The 25,427-nt window shown below is 37.0% G+C and overlaps 1 protein-coding gene across 1 annotated transcript in view; it reads left to right on the forward strand.

Moving 5' to 3' along the window:
* The first annotated feature begins 1,177 nt into the window (after window positions 1-1,177).
* The window catches only part of LOC127431520 (contactin-associated protein-like 2), a 588,401-nt gene continuing 564,151 nt past the window's right edge, over window positions 1,178-25,427 (forward strand). The window contains exon 1 of the mRNA XM_051681959.1: window positions 1,178-1,613. Coding sequence (XP_051537919.1) covers window positions 1,526-1,613 — 88 coding nt within the window. The 5' untranslated portion in view covers window positions 1,178-1,525. The remainder of the gene's footprint in view (window positions 1,614-25,427) is intronic.

Consider the following 25,427-nt stretch of genomic DNA (forward strand, 5'->3'; position numbering starts at 1 on the left):
TAAATTGGAAATTTATCATGATGCATGTTCATGGTGTAGGAATTTTGTTAGTATAAATGCACACGGTATGGATTAAAGTGTTCGTGTACCTTCACCATATGTAAGGATTTTTATAATAGAAATAGCCGCTTTCGACCACCAATATAAAAAAGATAAAAGACAAATAATCCGATTAGTTGTCTGAATAAAATTCTCCACCATTAAAATCGTAATACAACGACTCATTGTATCCACTCACAATTTCTATTGTAAGGAATTAGCTTTAATAAGGGAATTATGATTAAGGAAGAGGTAAGAGATGAGAGAATGGAGCTTCCTTGGTGGGGAGGCTTTGTACTGTTGAGATTGGCCACACCCCAAAGGTGTCAGAAATGAGATGTCTTCTGTGGGGTCACATGAATGTCATTTCTGTCCCTCTTTCTGAAGGTGATAAGTATTTTGTCTCAAAATATTTTTTTTAATTTCAGGGATTTTCAAATTTGCAACATTTTAAAAACGATTAAAAATGTGATAAACTTTCCTCAAAATCAAACTTTAGACACCACACAAAAAGATCTCATGAATTATGAAAATTTTGAAGTGCATAGTGACAAACAGGTATTAAGGAAAGTACTGTGTTAGTTTTTGTTGCTATCTAGTGTTTTGGGAGAAAATCAAATCAAAGGAGCCTTTAATACCACGGCACCTTTAGCCCTGTTCTACCATATATATATATATATATATATATATATATATATATATATATATATATATATATGTATATATGTATATATGTATGTATGTATATATGAAAATTTCAATATGTGCTTTGCATCTATTGCCATTTTTCAGATTTCTGTATGGGTGAAGTAACTTCTGAGAAAACATGATTTGTTCGCTGATACCACAGGGTTTGCTATTTTGTTATCTGTGCAATGGTATTTATAATCTACAAGATTACTTCATCAGCACCACTGTAATTTGAGTGTACTCCATATCCAAAGTGTTTTAAAACATATAGGAAATCTCATTTAAACTCTTATCTATTCTCTGCTGCCCATGAGAAGGCGCTCAAAGCTATGGCCCCTGTCCCGCGAGGGTTGCTCCACTGTTTGGCGGAATGTACCAACGCAAAGGAGAGGGGGTTCTCTATTTATATGGACAAGGCTCCGGGACAAGCAAGCGCTGTGTGTAGAAACTTCAGCACCTGGACAGCGACCTCCGCGAAACAAGCATCAGTCAGATGGTGCTGAACACAGCGCGACTCACATCGCTCTACGCAAAGACATGGCTTGAAATTCTGCGATAAAGTGCTCCTCTTAAGTCTTTTGTTGTTTAAATGTCTAATCGTTGCTTTTAAATATATTATCACTGAGTGGCACTGCCGAGAAACGTTGGTTAGTGCGGCGTCTCCTCATCTAGGCTTCATTCTGTGGAACTGCTCATCCGGACAGTGCAGTGCAGCGCAGGTTGTGGCACTAGGAGGAAAAGTAACTGTGAAGGCGCGCGCATCTCAGCTCATATCTCAGCAGCGCAGTACGCGAAGATGCAGCGACCCACCAGGACCGGGTTGAAGCTCTTGCTGTGGATTTTTAGTCACCTCAGCATCTCTCAGGCAGCTTCTCCATCATCCCGTAAGTTGAATCTTATACAGTGCCTCGTGCTACGTGCCTCTTTTGCAGTGTTAGGGCATTTGGTAGACATGGCACCAGAGCTCACACGCTGGTGTACACGAGTGAATAAGTCGGGCTGCATTTATTCCAGAGCTGTAACCGTTGTAGTTGTAAATACTTTTAAACACCTTGCATTCTTTTCACGATACAGGTTTTGCGTTGAATGCATGACGATTGCATTCCATTTCAGACTGGCCGTGCAAGGATCAACAATAATTTTTAACCCTTGACAAGTGATGACAGATATCTCGGTGGCGTGCATGACATTTTAATCCAAACTAAGACTTAAAACCATTCTAAGCATTTTAAATAAGTAATAAATAAGTATCAACATTTCAACGACAGTTTACCCTCATCAGTCCGGTGGAAGAGCTATAGGCTATGAAGGGAAGGAATTTCGATATCCTCATCCTCCACAAGTCGCTCCCGGACTCGTTGAAGTATACATGTTTTTAGGATGCAGTATCAGGATGTTTGTGGCCGTTCACACCGAACGCGGTCTTGCGCTAAAAAAAAGCTAGACGCAGCGCTACGAAAAGAGAAGAACGCAGGTGTCTCGAGACGCGCTTTTAACAGTTGAAGTTCTTTTTAACTTGACGCAGAGTGAGACGCTGAACAAACAGCGTGACGCTAAGGTCAAAGAATTTACTCTCTCTGTGGTGTATCGCCTCATGAAAGTGCCGTAAACTTTAGGTCTTGACATAACACCTACTATGTTTAAAAACCATGACAACATTTCATAGTGGCATTCATTAATAACATTAACAAACATGATTAGGTCATATAGCCTAATGCTAAACACCTTTTGATCATTAGTTAAAGGACATCCAGATTTAATGAAACTTTGAGACTTTAGAAATAAAATGTTAACTTTAATAAGTTTATTCACTTCAATAAGGCTGTTTATTGGTGAGTAAGTTGCAGAATAATAAATACACTGTATTCCTTTTTGAATTAGAAAACATATATATTTTAGAATTTTTATTTTATTTTATTTTATTTATTTATTTACTTTTTGTTTAAGACTAATTTTATTTAGTTTTATGTTCTTGGAAACTGTATGATGTGGGATTAGGCAAAGCTTTCTTATAGCCTGAAGCGCTCACCAGTTTAATGTCACTACATTATTTAATTACTTGGTTAATTGCCTTAAGAGTTAGCACTGGGAAAATCAATAGAGTAAAGGATAAATTGGTTCTAGAAATAATTGGATGGTAGGTCTTATAATATAAAATCCATGTTTTTGCTAAAGCACCACATAGTCAACAATTTTTCAGCCGTGAGAAATTATGAATGTCTAATATCATCAATATTGATTAAAAAACACACTTCATAAATGATTCTTCAAATGTGCAAGTAAATGAGCAGGTAGCCAGGAATAATCGGATTAAGACCTGAGAATATTTCATCATTTAATGGACAAAATTATAAGCAGCCAAGATTTACTTTAATTAAACTTAAGGCAAAATGTGGCCAAAAGTGCCAAGCAGTGATTCATCATCAGATCATTTACTTTAAGGGTATTTTAAAGAAATGTCTTTCCTGTTTTGTGGCTATATGTGGGGATATAAACATCTGTCTCCCTCTGACTTCCCAGGAGTCTGAAAAAGAAAAGTAACTAGATTGATTTGGGTTATACAGCGGCTACTGAGACACAGAGTTAGATAGAGCTCCTTTATTGTTCATCTAATTTTCACTTAGTATAGCTATCTGAAAATATAATTTCAGCACAATGGTCACAAGGTTAAAAAGAACAATCATTTGTATCTTAATTAGTCTGGATAATGGATAAGACTATGGTAATTTCATTAATCTTATCCCACACACGACCAGCGCTGCTCGCCGTCATATCTGGCACTCTCTGTAGCAGGCATAGAGAGGCAAAGTGACAGCTCACTGACCTGATCAGAACAAAGTTATTTTAGTCGAATGTGAGGATGCCATTGTGGAAGTTCTCCAGTGCCAAAGGTTTAGAACATACACTGTTGAAAGTTAAAATGTGCAGTTGTTACCTTAAGGAGCTATTCTATCTAATTTAGTAACCTGATGTAGTCAGGTAAATTTAGTCATATGATTTTTGACAAGTTAATTTAGATGTTGCCACATTAAGCACATCTTTTAACCTACCGAACAACATCATTTTTTACAGTGTAAAAAATTGAGGCAGGAAATCTAAATTGTTTTAGACAAGGAATATCTATTTCAGGAATGCAGTCTTTTCACAGTTTTATTAATGGAGATTTCCTTTGGTTATATTTCTGGGGGCATTTTTAAAATAATATTTATAGATGGTGTCATCCCACTGTATTTTACCTTAACACTGCTGTTCTATCATTAAGCAGCAATTACTTAGAACTGAAGATAGTTTTCTTTGTTACCCATAATCAACAAAACAACTCTTTTATTTGAGGGCTCGCAAAAGCACAGCAATTATGACTGATCATTACTGTGCAATACAATGCTTTCAAAACATTGAAATTAAACCCACTCGTCTGGTTCAGTGCCTTAGTTGCACAACCTATGGGAAAACAAGACTGCTGCCTCAAGAAGTAATGCTTGGACACCTGAGTTCAAGGCAATTTGCTTGTCCTTACAAAACACAGAGAAGGAACAAGTCTGTTTGTGTGCAAGGCTCCATGTTAAAGCAAATTTACTGTGTAAATTTAAAGTTTGTAATCCCCAAAACATATAAAATGATACATTTAATGATAACAGGCATCTTCATTTTTGTTTTGGTGTGCCGTTCCTATGCCACGACTTTTCCATGTAAAAGCAAATTATAGCTGAAGTCTGTGGGTTGTTTCTGAGGGATTGTTCACCCAAAAATTCTCTCAGAATTTACTCTCAGGTTGTGGTTTATATGCATATATTAAGAAATTATATGATAAGTGTGGGTGAGAAACAGATCAATATTTAAGTCCTTTTTTACTATAAATTCTCCTCCCTGCCCAGTAGGTGGCGATATGCTCAAAGAATGCGAATCGTCAAAAATAAAAGAAGATTGTGAAAGTGAAAGTGGAGATTTATAGTAAAAAAGGACTTAAATATTGATCTGTTTCTCACCCACACCTATTGAATCGCTTCTGAAGATATGTATTTAACCACTGGAGTCATATGGATTACTTTTTTGTTGCCTTTACATGCTTTTTGCCTTTAAGTTATGGTCGCAATTCACACATTGTATGGTCCTACAGAGCTGAAATATTTTTCTAAAAATCTTTAGAAGAAAGAAAGTCATACACATCTGGGATGGCATGAGTGTGAGTAAATGATGAGAATTTATATTTTTGGGTGAACTATCCCTTTAATTTCATTGAGTAAATTGGCTATTAAGCAATGACAGGATCCGACAGCATTTGTCTTTGCAGAGGTGCAGAGATTCTAAAATGCTCCTAATGAGGTATTTTGTTGCATTATATAATTGATTTGAAATTGGTTTGATATCAAAGGCAAAAAGCTTTATAGCCAAGCTATTTTTCTTATATTAATCAAGTTAAGTTTTCACTAGGCCATAAGGTCAAACTGACCTTTTTATATTCTCTCCAAGTAATTTCTTGGTTTATGCTGTCCTCTTGAAATTAACCAATTCAATCTTTGTGATTATCAAGACGTTTGGATATTAGCCAGTTTATAACAACTGCTGTTACAAGAGAATGATCAAAAAAGATGTGCATATTAATGAGATGAATTGAGATGAGATGGAGCCAGTTTACTGACCGGTCAATGCAAGGCATGAATTAGATCTCCCTTATTAATATCCCCCACTGAAATGCAATGGTATCTTGCCATCGATTATCATATATACTGTACCACCTAACTTCCTCTCTTTATCTCCTGTTGCTCTCACTTGTCAGTAACATGCAGCTATCAGCTGAATCAGAAGGGGACATTCATTTTGTCTTTGCATTGTAGTATATCTTCGTGTTCAATATCTGACAAATGCCGTTGTTTATAGTTTATTGTTACATTGCCAAAACATTTTGTTTTCCCTTGAGATGGATGAATGATGTTTTTAGAGGTTTTGTTGGGTGATTCATGCATTGTATTTTGACAGCCAGTGTTTCCTAAAAGCATCCAGCTCACAGTTAACTAATCACTGTAGGTTTAAAATCTGTAAGGAGTTCCACTGACATTTTTTGAGCATTTAACAGGTGAAAAATATTTCCTTTGCCAGACCTGAGCTGTCTGATCGACTAAGAGCAAAGACAGAACCTACGGTACTTCTTCCCAGCCTAAGACGCAGTGAATGACACACACAAACACACAAACTTGCTGTCTGTCTGACACTGTCTCTTATGTACACACATATACTATTTTCTCTCTCTCTCTGTCTCTCTCTCTCTCTCTCTCTCCCTCTCTCTCTCTCTCTCTCTCACACACACACCCACACACTTCTATACCCACACATACAGTATACAAGTGTTCAAGCACATACACACACATAGAGTTCCTCTCCATTTTCTCCAGGCAGGGGGACGATGTTATGATTGTAGGCTCTAGACACAGTAGTGAGCTTTTTATCTAATAGCACAGTAGCTGCTGTACTCTGAGGGCTCTTGCACTTGTCTCTTAAAGCAGACCAGTAATAAAGGGAAAGCACTCTCCACTGGCATGGACATACCACTGTATATACAGTACATTCCCCGCCAAAATTAAAAAACAGTCCCAATGTAGTCAGCATTTATTTGAACCAAATGCATTATTAATTCAGTATCAATGTTTGCACTTATATTATTTTGGCTATTTTATTTAAGTGCTATGACTTTTACCTAGACCTAGACTAATTTCTCCTAGATTTTCGGTCTTTTTTTTTTAAACACAACCAGTTACTGATTTAATTCATTTTGCAAGTGTAATATATAACTAATTGAGTCTCACTCAAAAATGTTTTTAGAACCTCAGCACTGGATGTTTCAAAAAATGTGATTAGATCATGGTCTGCATGATTTATTTATGATCTGATGTTACATTTCTACAGTCCAAAAGTATTTAGACCCAAAAAAAAAAAAAAAAAATGTTTTGTGTTACTTTCTCCTATCCCAATTTAATGTGCAGAGATGACCACAAGTAAGTCAATCAGGTTGACTTCCCGAAGAATGTCAACACTGTGGCACATAATCGGTGAGTAAACTAGTTTAAAACCACATTAAACTGCCCGACATTCTAAATAGCACTGACAAGATGAACAAGAAAAAACACTGTGATGTGCACAAATGACAAGTCTTTTCACACATCACCAACCTGGAATTTACTACAGTAACTCTAAATTAACTTTAGGCAGAAACAGATCTGATCTTATCACTTCAGCTCTATTGATTTTGGCAACATTATGAGGGTGAGGGAATATAATAATTTTTTTTACTACTTATAAATGTTTATATTTTGTTTTAATGTTTTTTTTTTTTTTTTTAAATGTGTTTAGGGTAGACCTACTGTTTATAATTACGAAAATGCCATAGTTTGTTTTATAGAAATCATGTTACATCTAACCATGGTAGTGAACATCCATGCTTCCATGTGCTTACCATGGTCTTATTACAAATACCACTGTTAAAACTATAACAACTAAAAACTAAAAAAACTAAAAAACTAAATAAAAATAAAATAAAAAAAAAAAGGATACATTTTCATTAGGGCAAAATGCACTCATTTAAAAAATTATAGAAAAGATGAAATAGAAATGCCAAAATCCTAAAAAAAATAGGCTAAAATATTTTTTAATAAAAGAAATTATAACTGGTTTTGTTTACCTTCAGACATTCCAAAAAAAATGACTGAATTTGAATAAAAAAAAACCTGATGAAAGGAGAGTTACAACTGTCAGAATAAATTAGCCACATAAATTAGGTGTTAACATTTCATAGGTGTCATAGATAACCTTACTGTTTTTAATATCAGAAAAATGGACATCTGCATCTTACTCAAAATCAATGCCGTACTGAAGAATGAGCGTTTCATTGGGACAAAGTATGCAATATTATTTGCCATTTCACTTATTTTTGAAATATAATACAAATAATGTCACTTTCATTATTAGTTTGTCCTCAAATTTTTAATTTGACAGGCCCCAAATATATCCCTCCATCTTCTTGCATTCAAGAAATGCAAGGTTTGTTCTCACATTCATGATGCGTAAGCCTGCTTAAAAATATTATTAAAAAAACAAAACTGTAAAATTATGTAATGCATCGAAGTAGCATCAAGCAAATTAAGCAAGTAACACAAATGATGTAGGGGGGCATTCATCCAAAAAAGGTTGAGAACCACTGTCATAGAGGTTTCCATCATATAATTATGTGCCGAATGCAAATGGTTTCCGCATCTCACACCGTGATTCTCGCAGTGCTGTAACAATCAGAGGTGCGCGTTTGAAAGATCGAGACCGGTCTGCAAATAAAAACGCACCTGTTCTGGGCTTGTGCTGCTCTGTCCATGAAGCCATTGAAGATTCGTACAGGTGCATTAGCAGAGGTTGTGACTCCACCTGTCTATTTGACGCCATCAATCCAGATACTTCAGATGACCACGGTACAAATGCGTACCAACCCGTATAATGGAGAACTTGTATATTCCAAGTCTAAATAAATGTTCAAGCAATGAGGAACTTGATGATAGATTTGATTAATATGATTTATAAATGCCCCCATTTGTGACCTAACAACCCCCTCTCAACTAATTTGCTCTCAGCGCCTCTTGGCATCCTTTGAACGCCCCCTGGGGTGCAGTACTGCCCCGTTGAGAACCCCTGCAAAATAGTCACTGGTGAAGCATCCTTCATAATATCATGATATTGTTGTGATTTATATATTGTTTGCAAAACATTACATTTTGTCAGGATACATAGCTACTTTTGAATGGCTGTCAATAGAGAAACATGCTTTTTGCCCGCATAGTGGTGTAGTTATGGCATCTACCAGTAGGGGCTAACGGCCAAAGCGAACCAGCCAAACCCTGTCACATTGAGTTCAAAATGTTAACTGCTGGCTCAACCAAACAGTACACTCTCAATCCACTACTTAAAAATCTTATGGAGTTTCGTTTCTTTGCCACAGTGAGCTTTGGCTTGCTCACTGAGGGCTTTATGACATTAAGGAATGATTTTCTGTAAAGCTGCTATGAAACAAAAACACTATACAAATAAAACTGACCTCTTGACTTGACAATAGCAGAATGGAATAAGATACATTCGGTACATTGTGACCAATTCACAATCCCAGTTGTGAATGAAGAATTAAATTATGCAACTTTCGACAGGCCCTTTGCAAGACTCTATAGTTGCCAGAACTATCTAAAAAGACAGGTGTTTCTTTACTAAACATAGATTGGAATAATTCAAACCCATGGACAGGGCAGGGCAAGGCAGGGCAATAGAGCAGGGCCATGCTGCATTGGGCTCTTGTGCTGTCTGGCTATTATTTCTGCAGGATTTATTCCACCACAGGAATGCAGGTCAAATCCAGCACAGAGTGATGAGCCTGTTTCATTCTGTATTCACCATTAACATCTACTACAAAATTTCCACCAGGGTTTAATGGTCCGCTCTCTTATAATGACTTTGGATTACTGTGGTTTGAAATGTTGATGATGGGAATTGGTAAAATCTCAGGGAGCGAGAAGGATGAGTGAATGTGTGTGAGTGTGTTTAGGAAACAGAAAGCAAGAGGAGAGATTGTGTTTTGAATAATAGAGTCCACAGTGAGGAATTTGTCATGCTGTGGCTGTGTTCGTATGCGAAACACAGTCCTATACCTCTGGGAAATATGCAGCCTCATTTTCACAATCATAATCTGAGTGTTCAGCAGGAGATTATCCATATCATTGTGTCGGAGCATCGTGCCAAGCTCTGTATTGTATTAAATCTGCAACATTTAAAATCACGTCAAGCTTCAGACACCTAAAGCTTGAAATAAACCATCTTTCTCATGTTATTCCCTGTGTGTGCATATGATTAGCCATTATTTGCATTTCCAATCTTTTATGATTATCCCCATGGTTGTTCACCATACAAAAACATAGGAAAACATACCTGAAATTGAAGAATAAATGATTACAATTTTAAGAATATTTAAACTTTATATTTTGAACATAGACTGACTTTATCCAAATTTTTAGCTGCATATTCATAGGGCACATCAAATCACTGCTTGAAAAATGCCTTTTCTAAGCTTTCACATTGGGCACTTTGAAATACATAAAAAAATTGGTCTGTTAATCTTTGTGATTTCACTGAATAACTCTCATAAAGAGGAGAATTTTGGAAAACCTTGGATGCAATGCATGGTAGTTTCCTAAGTATCTGTAAAGATCACATTTTAAATTCATATCTCACACGGTCAAGTGTGGGTGACACATTTTTTAACTTTTTTGATTTAACCAATTTGAAGTTTTACAGAATGCTCATAAGCTCTTAGAGAGCAAGACATGAGATCTGATTGGATCAAAAATGAAAATCTAATTTCCTCTTATCACAGCTTATTTGTACTTGAAGTCAAAGGCAAATGTTCATTCTTTGCAGAATGAATCAATTTGCAGCTTTTTAAAAATGTCTGGATGTATCAAGTACCCAGACCAATGACAGGATACATTTAACGGTAGATAACTCTGCTCCTCTAAATATTTGATTGGAATGAATTAATTTGTATTGATTCCCCTACAGAAGCTCATATCCTGTAAATTTGAGTCACTCTGCTCTTGCTCTGTGATCTTGCCCTTTCATGGTCTGCATCTGTTCTTCATCTCACTCAATAATACATGTCAAACATCTGACAAATGGCACACAAGTTTTTCTTTCTTGTCACTACTTTGTGATCTATCCTCAAACTCATGAATTAATCTATGGACTAATTACTAATGCACTATGCTATGTAGCTCTGTGACCCTTGCAATTCTTTGTTTTAATGCCAGTGACGGGATAGAATAGCACTTCCAAGTATTCACCATCCACAAATGAAAGCGAACAGCACACAGAGAAAGAAAAGTGCTGTCTGTGTGTTTCAAGGTTGCACTGTCACTTCCTGTGATTGCAGGGGCGTCTCTTTGTTGTAAAAAGTGGTGGGGACAGTTTGGGGGGACATCATGAAAATTGTGAAACTTAGGAACCCCCTTTTTTTAAATGACAAAATAATTAATTGCTTTCAATAATAATGTTTTTGGTGTGCTCCTGACACCTCGTTTAATTGAATGCAATGTCACAGTAAAACATTTAATGTGACCTCCCGGAGCGAGGAGCACTCCTTCACAGTACGAGTAATCGCATTAAAATAGCCCACCATATAGTTGTGTTTTGGGTCCATCACAGGCTTTTTAACTTCTTCGTATGGTTGCACCACAGAGAGAAGCTTTGTTTTCAACTCATCAGCTAATTGGGATGCATTTCCCAAATGCATCGTTAGCCAACTATAGTCGCAAGTTCCATCGTTACCAACATAGTTCAATGATTTGGTGTTTCCCGAAACCGTAGTTCCAACGAACATTTGCAAACAGCATTGCAAAGCTGTGTGGTTGGAACTATAGCCCTTTACCTGTGGTTAGAAGCATAGTTCCTTGTTAGTTTGCTGTGTGGACATCATTTCACTTTGCTGAGGCTTCTATATCTTATATATAATGCAACAAAATTCTTCTATAAATCACCCCTACACTTCTCCAGATTGCATGTCTATGCAGAGGCACTGGTTCTTGCTTAAGAGTATGCCTCTTTTCTATTTTTTTTCTTTGCCTCTAATGTCAGTCTCTGCACTCTCTCCTCCTGCATGCTGAATGTCAATGGGCCTTTGCCATAGCTGCCTCTCAGCTATAGCAGGGAATTATTATCCTTCTATAGATGTCAGCTGCAAATGGCCCTTTCTGGAAAGAAGCAACAGGTTACATGGTGCCAAGACTCGAAGGAGAATTTCTGTTCATTAAAATGTTGCTTAGATTTTTATGCTAAGTTTGTTTGGGGGAGTATTTCGCATGTGCTTTTTTGTGTAACAATGTATCGCTCACAGCATTTCTAGAGCAATGTTTGTCAACTGGCAGGTTGCAACACAAAAAATGAATCAGAGGTCTGTTCTGATAAGGTTGCAAATAGCAGAGAAAAAAAATCAATGCTAAATGCAAATAATAAAATGCAACTAACTATATAATTTATTGAATAGTAAGGATAAATAAATAGGCTTATCAACTTTTAAAAAAGAGGAAAAAATGCTTCCCATATCTTTTGTTGTGTGTCCATTTAGGCTCTTCAGTGTTTTGGTGCAAATTCATGTCACTTTTTAATATGGCTAATGCTGATATAATATTTGGCACAGTATGCTTGACAATCCACGTGTTAAGCTGGTAAACACATCTCTTCTGTATTTTTTTATTTTTTTATCCATTTACAGAATTTACAAATTTTCCCATTCAGCCTATCTTAAGAATTTCCCATGTTTTTGGGCCTATGCAGTTCATGGAAATAATTACAAATTACATGCTTTATGTTTAGGACATTTTTGTTAATTTTGTATGATAAACAACTTTAGTAATGTGTTGGATCGCAACTTGATATCCAATATAAAATGTACTGTAGGTCCTGAATAAAAGCCAATTGAGAACCTAATGCATTAGCCTTAAGCATCATCCTACGACTGCATGTGGGATTGTGGGTGGAAAATTAATAATGGTGTGGGCTTTGCTGAACAAACGTTAGTTAGGTACTCAAACCACTCCACCAATCATGCTATTTAGACCCCCTTTCATTAACTCTCTCAGTCATTATATAGGCTACTGTAGTAGGCTAATACATTTATCATGGCTTTAGTTAATAAACAGATGGATGTGTAGTGAATTTTTACATTCCACTACTATCTCTCAGTTGAAAGATTGTCTGAGAGCCCCTTATGGCTTTGTATCTTTTACTGAGGTGGCTAGTGGGGTAGCTGGACATTAGCATTAGCTTACTAATTTGCTAAGTAAACAGCACTCCCTTGCTTGTCTCTCTCACAGGGGACACAATTCTAAAAGAGCTCCTTGACTTGTTTATGCTTGTTGATCTATCCTCAGCGAGTGGCCTGTTTGGTCAGTGTAGGGTATTTTTAAGAGAAGTGTGAGTTAGCAAATGACATGTGCAAGTCGTAATGGGAGATGGAGAGGCACTTAGTGGACAACTAAAGGGCCATGTGTTACATGTTGTCTGACAGAGAGTGTATGTGTGGGGGGTGTTCTCACCTTTGGGACCAGAATTGCATGGCACAATATTGTAGCTCTGTTGGCGTAGATTGGATCGTGCAAACCTGCCTAGATTACCACCGGCATTTAACAAGCAGTCATTGAACGCACGCAAGCATGGAGTTTGTTTACAAGTGCAAGCAGCATCCCATCCCATGCCTCGTCAGACCCTGATAATTAACACCACCACTCAAGATTATAATACATTTGTGTAATTTGCATTCAGCAAGCTGTTCCATTGAGTATTTTGAAGATTATAAGCATATTGTTGCAATGTGTTGGCCTCATGAATTGGTTTTGTGGAGTAGTGCAGAATGATATTTTTTAACTTCCTGTTTAGAAAAGAGACATTTTGGAAGGTCTAGTGTTGAGGTGTTCCACATCTGTACAGTAAATTCTTCCAGCTAGGTCGGGCAATCAAATACTTAGTCCACAAACTGAATACAGCATATGGTGGAGCCCAGTCCAGCCCACAGGATGATTTGACAAAAAAAATAAATAAAATAATAATAATAATAAAAAAGCTTAAAAATGAGTGCCAAATACCATGTATGTAATAAATGGGTCAAAAAATTGTCATGAAAATTACACTCACTGAGAACTTTATTAGGAACAATGTGGTCCTAATTAAGTACCCGATATGGTCTTCTGCTGTTTTAGCCCATTCGCCTCAAGGTTCAACATGTTGTGCATCCTGAGATGCTGTTCTGCTCACTACAATTGTACAGAGGGGTTATCTGAGTTACTGTAGCCTTTCTGTCATCTCGAACCAGTTTGTCCATTCTCCGTTGACCTCTCTCATCAACAAGGCGTTTCCGTCCGCAGAACAGCCACTCACTGGATGTTTTTTTTTTTTTGGCACCATTCTGAGTAAATTCTAGAGACTGTTGTGTGTGAAAATCCCAGGAGATCAGCAGTTACAGAAATACTCAAACCAGCCCATCTGGCACCAACAATCATGACACGGTCGAAATCACTGAGATCACATTTTTTCCCCATTCTTATGGTTGATGTGAACATTAACTGAAGCTCCTGACCCCTATCTGAATGATTTAATGCATTGCACTGCAGTTCGGAGATGAAATGTCCAATGTGTGGTGCTAAAAGCAAGTTAAATTTTATCCCAAACAGTTGAGGTTATTTAAGATTAATGCTCTATTGAGTTTTAAATCAACAAAACCCTACCGTAAAACTTAAACCTAAACACAACCGATAGTGTCATGAAAAGCAAATGTGAGATGAAAAAAAAGATGAGGTATTGAAGGTTAATGCTCTATTGAGTTATAAATTAACAAAACCTACCTCACTACCCTAAACCGAAATCTAACCGATAGTGTCATAAAAAGCTAATGTGACATAAAAAACACAATTGCTGAAACCACCACGTAATTTTAGGTGCTTCTATGACACTTTTGGCTCACATGTCGAATCGCATGCTTATCAGGACTCATATCCCGGTCCTTTGCATTGCAAGTGCAATGCTCTATCAGTTGAGCTACTGCAAAATTTGAGCATACTTGAATAAGCTTGTAAATGTAGTTAGTTATGTAATACAAATGTTAAAATGTATCACCTTACAAGTCATGCACTACAGTTAAAGTATTTAGATGTTATACGATAGCATTGTGTGAGAAACAGGGTGAAAACTAAGTGTTGAACTGATAATCTGGCATTTAACTCATGATTTGTGTGTATAAAAGTCTTAATTGTAGTGCCTTTAGAGTTAATTTCATCAGGAAAGTGTTCATCAAATATCATGGTAACACCGAAAGGTACAACGAGAAATATTAGGTGTAATACTGTAAATAAGTCAGTGTGACAAGGAGGAGGGCGTGGCCAGGCCATGATGGAGCACGGCCAGCTCTGAATCAGCTGATCAGCAGGAGAGCGAGATAAGGGGCGGCCGGAGAAAGGACGGACAAGGAGGAGGCTGGAACCGGCTGAACAGTAAACATAAACTTTAATGATATAAATGAACTTAAAACAACATAAAACATAATGACACAGACACACATGCAACACGGCCGTGCGCATCTCTCTTCTACAACTGGCGTCCCTGGCCGCCATTTATCTTGCTCTCCCGCTAATCAGCTGATTCAGCACTGGCTGTGCTCCATCACGGCCCGGCCACGCCCTCCTCCTCGTCTCAGTCAGCTTCTCAAATGTTTTCAAGTTTACACTGAATCATTTTTAGATTGGCCCAACGTTAAAAATGTATTCAAAGCTGTCAGAGTTGGACTGAGATGCAGGGCTGCAATTTAAATTAATCAGCTTCTTTTTTTTAGGCCTAACTTTGTGCTAATGTTCGATTTTAGATTGCTTGTGATAGCTAAAGTTATTTGATGTATTGTCAATATTGCTGTTTAATTAATATTCCCCAATTACCAATTTTGCATGTTTATGTAATCCAAAAGCCATGTGCTCCCTTTTGTTTTTACTCCAATGTTGGTTATTAAAGCTACTTAAAGTTTATTCTGGGCTTTTCAGCATTTGTTTTGCATGCACTCTGGTCAAAGTTCTCCTCAACCCTCCTCCAAGTTTTTAGGGTTTTTTAGCCATTGCACGTTTACCCAGACACGGGACCGAGTTCAAGGAGTTCTGCATTATTATTCAGATACATCACTACTAACTCCAGCAGGAACCTCAGGGAAATCTCTGCCCCTTCTCTAGCAAACAGTAATAAATTAACACACTTACATATGTGGACCCCCTGTGTGGATCTGTCTCACGTGCGGCTTGTTAGATTTTATGTTTTGCTGCTCCTTTTCATAGTAGAGCAACAAGCATCCACTGAATATGTAATTTATGTATTTGATTTATGTTAGTCAAGCTGTACACTTTTTCTAGTCCGTAGTGTATATGAGATTTTTATACATTTATACATTTTTGTCACGATTAGCAGAGGCAGGACCCAAACTCAGAGTGAAACAAAATAGTTCATTACCACCAAAAAACAAAGACAAAATCACAAACTACCCCACAGGGCAAAAACAAGGTCAAGTGCGGTGATCACACAGATGGGCCAGGCTGGATCACAAAAGGAGCAAAAAACACAGATCCGACAGGACAAGAGAACAAGATGAACTGGCACAGGACATTGCACATGAGGGGACTAAAATAGAGACTAAAATAGGCAAACACCATGCAATGCACGCAACAGGTGACAAAACGAGACAAAACACCTGTGCGAGAGTTCGGCCACAAGTAAAACTGACATCTAAGACAGAAGTGACAGAACCCCAGCACAACATGAAGATGGATCGTTTGTCAACTCAAGGTGACACTGTGTGTTGTTTAGTCCTTAATAGTTTAAAGAGTCTTAATCCACTGTGATTGAATTTGCAAGGGTTCCACCAAAGTACATTTACTAGTGTTAGTTTCAGCTCATGTCCAGTGAGAAAGTGCGTGCACTGAACGGATAAGGCAGAAGGTTTAGTTTAAATAGTGAGGTCAACTCTGTAATTAATCTATAACTTGTAATGGAAGGAAATACAATTAAAATTCACCCCTCTGAAATATGTATTTGGTAACTAATAATGAACATTTCTTTCAGATGAAAATTAATCAAGCCCCTTATCCAATTATATTTTAAGCTATGTCATTTCAATCTATTTTATGCCTTGGGCTGCCCCCTTAATTATATTTGGTTATATTACCTATGGGTAAATCTTATAAAAATTAATTTGAGCTGCCAAATGTCAGGGTTGTGTGTGTTTGTTTATGTTTAGTTCCTGTTCCTGTTTCATGTCATGTGGTTCCCTGGTCATGTGATTTCATGTTTCCCTCCATGTTCATGTGTCTTACTTTCATTGGTTTAATGTCTTGTTACCTTATTATCAGTTCTGTCTTGTCATTGGTTATCATTGTCATGTATATCCCTTATCCATGTATTTAAGCCTCATGTTTGCCATTGTCCATTGTCAGGTATTGTTTATGTAACGTTGTTTGAAAGTCAAGTCAAGTCAAGTCAAGTCAAGTCAAGTCAAGTCAAGTCAAGTCATGTCATGTTCCTGTTCACGGTTTTTGGATTTCACGTTTATGAATAAACTGCACTTGGGTTCTTCACATCACCATCGTCTTCGTCTGCCTGTCATTGCCTGCCAGCTTCGTTACACCAAAATTGCAACTATATACAATATATATATATATATATATATATATATATATATATATATATATATATATATATATATATATATATATATATATATATACACACAGAGAATATATAGTTATACATATTGTAATTGAAAGTTTTTATCTTATACTCAAGGACTATGAAGATGTCCACAAAAATTTTTGAATTCATTAGTTAATACTCTTTAAAGAAATATTCTAGGTTCAATACAAGTTAAGCTCAGTCTACAGCATTTGTGGAATAATATTGATTACCAAACAAATTAATTTTGACTTGTCCCTCCTTTTCTTTAAAAAAGCAAAAATCTGGGTTCCAGTGAGACACTTACAATGGAAGTGAATGGGGCCAATCTGTAAACGTTAAAATACTCACTGTTTCAAAAGTATGCACATTAACATGATTTTAGTGTGATAAAATCACTTACCTTTTCTGTGTAATGTTATAGCCAATTTTACAACTTTGTTGCCTTACTATAACTTAGATTTTTTTTCTTCTTATTTTTTTTAAAGAAAAGGATGGATCAAAATAATTTTTTGTGGTAATCAACATTATGCCACATATGCTGTTCATTGAGCTAAACTTGAATTGAACACGGGATATTCGTTTAATAGACCTCTGGATTACAAAGGCAGATTTAGCCTAACAAATAATTCCATGGCTCTATACACCATTAAATGTGTCCACTAACCTTCCCTCTGTTGTACGGACCATTTCCCTGTCTCAACTGTACAATCTAGAATCCCATTGTGATTAAGGGACTGCATGCAATTATTTCTGAGGAGGAGATGGAAATTATTTTGGAAGAGAGTAAAACATCTTGATGGTGATATGTTAATTAAATTTAGATCCTGAAATGTGCCACTTTACTTTTTAATTTTAGACACATGAATGTTTTGCTTTAGCTTTTGCCTAATTCACGGCATTGCTGTGTTCACAGTGCTGTCTGCCCTGCTCAGAATGCACAAACGTTTGTGCTTTGGAACAGAGAATTTTAGATTAGCAAGACCTGTCAAGGTCTCAGATATTTTTTAAATTAAACTGTGTAATTTCTACATGACTAGCATCATCAAACAGAACATGAAAAATATGACTGTCGTTCAAACAGGTTTCCTAAACACTCTCTGCGTCAAACAGATCCAGAGTCCAGGCCCAAACTCACACAACTGGTAAATGTTTCTGTGTGGGGCTGGTCGGTTTACTCAAAAAAATTTCTTTGAGAAATGTGCATGGGATAATTATGGCTTTTGTACAGTTTTGCAAAGTTGCCAAGAGAATTCTCCCATTAAAATGACTTCTACCAGTTCTTCATTGCGTGATCCCTGGTATGGCTGTCAGTGGCAGTTCATGTAGGGAGAGTGGAAAGTGTGTGAGCCTGTTCCCTTGGCCTGCAGTAACCCCCCACCACGTGTGGATCAGCCCTAAAGCCTCTGTTCAGCCCTATCCATTATTCATCGGTAGGTCTCAATAGATGCTGCTTTAAATTTGATGGAGTCAGACTGGCATATGAAACTGTGAGACTTTGACATCCAATGACATTAGCATGTAAGACTGCCTCTGTCTCTCATTCAAGAGAATATGCAGCCATAAGTAGCTAGGGTAGTCATTATCAGTGTAAAACGAAATATACATTCATACCTTACTGTTATAATTAATTTTGCAATATTTAAGTCTGAATGTAGTATAATTACATGTAAAGTAGATTACTACTACATAATTTCCCATGTAATGGGTCTAGAAAATTTTGATTTCCCATTTGGGTATGCTGTATGTTATGAAATGTGACTGCATTGTGGTAGCGTGTGTGTGAACCAACACATTCCCAAAAGACTAACATTTTTCATAAGCATTTCTTTGTTTTTCTTTTTATACATAGCGGTACCCTTGTGTTTTGCACCTCCAACATATCAGCAAGTTATAGAATTTTAGATTCAACTAGGTCAGCCTATGATTGCCTTTCACTTGCTCTGAGCAAACATAAACTGTGAATATTTACAGATGAGGGTATTTCTTCAAAAAAAAAAAAAAAAAAAAAAAAAAAAAATCCCTCTTGAGGTGTGTGCCAGTCCTGCATTGCAGTTCTTGTATTAATTCTGTCTCTGTGTGTGTGTCTGGTGAGGTTTTAACTGTAGATTTTGCAATTCAAAGTGTATTTAAGGTGATATTTTGGCCATTGTTTGTAATAGTAAGATTGGCCCACATTTAATTCCATTGTAAGTGCCTCACAATAATCTTGATTTATTGGGGGGTATGGGGGTATTTAATGCATTGTATTGACTATATTTAATAAATTAAATTTATTGTAACATGTATATATTTAAAAAAGTGTAATATTTTTATACATTTGAAATGTGTAAAACTAAAAAAAAAATAAAAAAAAAACATTGTGTAGACGCTGGTTTCACCCCTCACATGGCCTGATCTGTGTTTTGTTTTGTATTTCTGACTTTTTTTTAGCATTAAAGTACCAGCTTTACAGGTCAAGTACAGAGGTTGCACTACAAATATCAGAGGAAGGGGTTGTACAATTTTTATCTATTTTATCCACTTTTTCAGGTCCAAAAAAGAGGACATGTCCAGGAAAAAGATGACATATGGTCACCCTAGTCAAAATATTTTTTTTGTGGTAATTAATATTATGTCACAAATGCTGTTGATTGAGCTTAACTTATACTGAACCCGGAATATTCCTTTTTAAAATGAGCATGTTACAATAAGGCCATATAACCACTGGAGAGATTACAAGTTTGTAGGCTACATGCATCCCCATAATAAGAAATCATGTTGTTATTATACCATTACCACAGTAAATGACTCAGCTTCATTTCTGAGAATTACCACACAGTGAATAACCCAGGGGCTCCTTGTAAATACGAGAGGTGTGTATTTCCTCTGAATCTCTGAAGTGCTTGTGGTGTCCTGACTTGCCCTCTCCCTTCAAAGGCACACAGCCCACTCTTATGTGCTCGGGTGCATCACTGACAATCATGTGGTGGACCTTTGTGAACAGTTTCTATGGCAGTGGTCCACACAAAACCTGAGCACAAATATTTTCAGGTGTGATATATTGAAGATATGAAGCAAGTCATTAAAAACCAACCCCTCACCTCTCCGTCAGAGTAAACAGATGCATTGCCAGTAAAAACACTCTAACAGGGTTAGGAAGAGCAAATCAAACCGTTTTCCATTGGTCGATCAAACAGATAGTCTCCCCCCAAACTCACACCGTTGGCTGAACCAATGTTGCTATGTCGCACTGGTCGTGATGCTCAAACAAACAGAAACTTTTAGTGGGAATCAACCTATGAATGGCTCAGTTGTCTCTACATATTAAACTGGGATAGGAGAAAGTATTTTAACATTGAAAACATAACAAATATCACCTTTAATAGATGCAGAAATCAACCATCTAAATTAACCAGCACAAGTAATATAACTTATAAATATAAAGTAATATAATGTGAGAACGTGTGAGATAATGGGAGCTAGGGCGTTAGCAACTTCACACGTGTGTTCTTGACAAAAAGAAAGTGTCAAGCTCCTATTAGGGAAAATAATTTCAAACTAGATCACTGCAAGGTACCCCAGTCAGGTGAAGCTGGGATTTGGCTGGCTTACTTTGATGGATAACATAAATGTACCCCGCCCCATTTGTTGCTTAGCAACCATTTGTGCTATATTCAAAAGTCATTTACTACACACTTCCTTTTCCGTACGCTCAAAATAATAAACCCATCTATCGTTAGGCGGAACTGTAGAGCTCCAGAGGTATTTTATGTTAATGAGGCTTGTTAAGACTGCCACTGTGGTGGCAAGTGGCATTATTTTCAATGCTTCATCTAATTCACTGAAATATCACTGAGCAGCTTTGCGAAGGCTGTTTGATGGATTGCTTTGTAATTTCGTACTCGTTTGGATTTGGTAAACATCTTATTTCTTGCGACTCTGTGCTGTATTTAAGGATCATTTTCCAGTTTCAGCTGGGTAATGTGGAGGGGGGGTATTTAAACAAAGTGGAACATTACAGCCCAATAGATTATTACTGAGTGGTTTGTTTGCAACCCCCCCAGTGTTCAAGCCAAATCTACGGCCTTGGTGATTAGCTTTGTGTTACTCTGTTAATTTGAGATAAATTACTGTAAGGTTTTCTGAGGTCATGCGTTACAACAATATTAATTATTGGTTACTAGATTAAATTCTGACTTAAATTATTTTTGATAAACAACCATGAAACCTTAATTGTGTACCAGTCTATTTTAACAAGATATGGTTTAATTATTTATAGGATGATGATAAGCAACATCGTTACTGAAGTTCTCTCATATCAAACACAATTACTTTGAGATTCCTAAGATATGATGTTGGCCTGGCCCTAAACTATAGCCCAGTCTGTCAAAGGAAGTGTCGCGATGTTTATCGATGTTTAGAACCACCAATTCGTATGTCTGTGGTTTTTAAAGTCAACATAAAATGAAAATATACCTATTTACTTTCTCGATACATGTTTCTGATTTTACTGTGCACAATTCCTGAGTGTATGCTTTTCCAAAGAAAAATTTGTCTTTGTAATCTTTCATCAGAATGGCACATATAGCACACCCAGACTTCTATTTGTTGTGTGTGTTTACATCTGGAAGATGTATTTTTAACGTTTTTGCTCATCTGCAATACGTCTAAAAGACGTATGTCAATAAGTATGTCTTGGATGTTAATAAGACATTCAGCAGATGTCTTTGAGACATTTAGGATTCACAATGTTTGTTAATCTGATCTTTTTAAGATGTTTATCAGATGTTAATTAGATTGTGATGCTTTCCAAATGAAGAGATCTAAAACAGACATCTCTGAGATGCACTTGTGCAATCTGGCAAAACTTGCACACCAAGCCCTTTTATTTTTCAACCCCTCCAAACAGCCTATACTGAATTCTCCAAAATGAAGTCTAACGAGATCTGAAGCTACTGTATAAACAAAACACCAAAATAAGGATAAAAGGGCCACAGAGAGACCTTTTGGTGGTCCTCCTTATGAGAGGAATCAATGTGTGGTGTATCAGTGCCCTAAATATACACATTCACCTCCTGATCCCAGAGTGTACAAATGCATTACTTAAAAGGTTTCCTTAATAGTCTGGAGCTTTCACAGCTTTGTATGCATGGGCTGCAGGAAAATGTTAGACACGAATGGCCAAAACCCCCATTCTGAAGAGATTCACTGGGGATGGGGCATCAGCATTCCTATTGTTGGTCTGCCATAGATACACGTGTAGCTAAATGGACTCCTGTTGTAAACACATTTAGCTCAGTGTGTTTACTCTTTGGGACAAGATCATGCTGAGGCCACGGGTATCACCCCATCTCTATCTCAGAGGTGATAAAAAGGGCATGAATGGTCTTGGCAGGCTGCAGGGAGCTTTGGAAACTGAACTCTACTGGAACTGTAGTATTCTCAATCATGCACAAAGCTCAAGAGATGAGTTAAGCAGAGTCTAGATTTTATCTGTTCAGATTTGTAGGCATTAGCTTCTACATGAAAAAAGGAATGTGGAGGTGGTGCCCCAGGTGTTGGAGGTACTGTAAGTGAGAGGCTTAGACGAAGAAGAATCTGTTCCATGGGCTGCTATAAAGTACCAGCAGAGATGAGAGGGGGGCTAGAGAAAGCAATCTGCCCTATTAATCCTGCTTTCACCCTAGCAGAATGACAAAAAAGAGATAATCATGTACTGCCACCAACAGATGGATAATCACTTCACTGTGTCAGGCCTCACCTAAACAGCTGTGTTGAGTGCTGCAGCTCTGCTATTGGCCTTTCCCGCAAGTCCACCCTCAGGTACCCCACTGACTTTCTCCCCCTTGCTAACCCAGCTCAACGTTCAGAGAGCAGGAACCCAACAGGTTTGATTACATTCCTCCTTCCCTTTATTCCTGATGTCCAAGGAGACACACAGGTCACAGCAGACACATGGCCCTGCATTCCACATCTCTTTTTCTTTGATTTAGAATGTCAGCAGCACTTTTTTATTCCTTTTTTCATTACCACTGATTTCAGTAAAAAGTGATGTTGATTTTTAGTTGTCTTTTTCCAAAGTAAGACTGAGTGTCATTGTGACAAGCAATAGAAAAATTATGATAAGTCGACTCCATGAGTAACAATGCCCAGCTTACTAAATAACTTACACTACCAGTCAAGGGCGTCATGCACCTATTTTTATTTATTTATTTATTTATTTTTTGTATTTTTTTTGAGGGGGCAGTAAGGTCAGCAACAATATCACATTCACTTTATTAATAAAACAATTACATTTTCAGATGTTTGCTAATGTATGTGTATCAGTAATAGTTGCATTTGGTTCCATTTTTTTTTTTTTTAGGTCTTCAGGTGGTTTTATGTCACTTTTTTGATCTTGCCACCTCTTTTGTACAGGCATTTTCCATATACAACACAAGAAAAAATACATTTCGTTAATTAAGCTGCTGCTTTCTTTAAACATGAATAAAAGAAAATTTCAGCACCAAAGGAAATGAACAGTGACCGATCAAACAAAAACATAGACAATCTGCACTCACTAAACACTTTTTTAGGAAAACCTGTACACCTACATATTCTTGCGATTATCTAATCAGCCAATTGTGTGGCAGCAGTGCAGTGCATAAAATCATGCAGATACATGTCAGGACCTTCGGTTAGTGTTCACATCAACCATCAGAATGGGGAAAATGATTGTTGACTGTGGCAGGATTGTTGGTGCCAGGTTTGAGTATTTCTGTAACTGCTGATCTCCTGTGATTTTCACACACAACAGTATCTAGAGTTTTCTCAGAATGGTGCCAAAAACAAACAAACAACCAAATAAAAAAAATAAAAAAATAAACATCCAGCGAGTGGCAATTCTGCAGATGGAAATGCCTTGTTGATGAGAGAGATCAACAGAGAATGGCCAGACTGGTTCAACCTGACAGAAAGCCTACAGTAACTCAGATAAACACTCTGTACAATTGTGGTGAGCAGAATAGCGTCTAAGAATGTAAAACACGTCGAACTTTCAGGCGGATGACCAACAGCAGTAGAAGACCATGTTGGGTTCCACTTCTGTCAGCCAAAAACAGAAAACTGATTGACTGTTCCCCAGAGATCAGATGTAGTTGGCAAACGTTAAATGCACTTAAGTTGATGCAATTAATTAGTTTTTATTAGCATAACACCACATTTTCCTTTGGTGCTGGAGATCACCTTCCCTGTGAGTGTGATCTCTGAAGCATCTACGGGACACAGCCTAAAGTGCAACATCTGTCCCAATTGACTGACAAAATTTAGACCTGTTATTAAAGATTTCTGCCACAGACATTCTTTTTTAAATGCAATAATTATTTAATTTAATTATGGAAGGCACACATATTAAAAATCCTCTTGGCTCAAAAATATAAGGGGGCATGTGCCTCCTTAGTCTGAATGGGCATGATGCCTCTGCTACCAGTGAAAAGTTTGGACTCACCTACACATATTTACATTATTATTACTTTTTTTCACAATTTAGAATAATAGTAAAGTCATCAAAACTATGAAATAACAAAATGCAAATATGGGAATTATGTTTAAACCAAAAGGTGTTAAACAAATCTTATATTTTAGCATCTTTAAAGTATCTGCTCTTTGCCTTATCAAACAGCTCTGGACATGCTGTCAGCCAACTTCATGAGGGCTCAACCTGGGATACTTTTTATAAAGTATTGAAGACATTCACATGTATGCTGGGAACTTGTTGGCAGCTTTTCCTTCACTATCCGGTTCAACCCATCCATTTAATTGTTTTTTATTTTAAATGTTTGTTTTTTTAAATAAGTATAGTACATACAAGACACAGTTGAAATGTATCTACAAAACGTATTTCAAGCATTTAAGCACAGCACCTTTAGATTGAAAGGATTTCAAGATCATGAAGAAACATAAATTCAGAGAAGTTTGTCCAGACTTTTGACTGGTAGTGCAACAATTAAATCTCTCAATATTTTACGAGGAGATGCTTGAAATAACTGCCTTTTCTGCTTATTATAAGCAATTTGGGGCTTTCTTTTCAGTAAAGTCAATTATACATTCTTAGATTGCAATTTTTTGGTCTTCCATTTCCAGAATACAGTCGCATATTTAAGCTCATGCTTGGCCCCTATAGCACAAGCTCCACCAAACTTGTCTACATTACAACTGATCTTTCATATCCCCTGCATGCACACCCTCACGTACAATGTATGTTCCCTTTTGATATTTTTTTTCTTTTCTTTTACTACAGCCAGCTGTCAGGCCTTGACATTATGTCCCCCATACCCCCTGCTGTGCTTTTTGGTTTTACTCTGTTTTAGCTGATGAATGGTATACGCACAGTGACAGATTAAGCTTGGTCTAATCGAGAGAACTGTAATCCCTTTACTTACTGGGTCACATAAAAGAGTCAGAATCAT

Source organism: Myxocyprinus asiaticus, chromosome 41, assembly GCF_019703515.2.
Source record: "Myxocyprinus asiaticus isolate MX2 ecotype Aquarium Trade chromosome 41, UBuf_Myxa_2, whole genome shotgun sequence".
NCBI lineage: Eukaryota > Metazoa > Chordata > Actinopteri > Cypriniformes > Catostomidae > Myxocyprinus > Myxocyprinus asiaticus.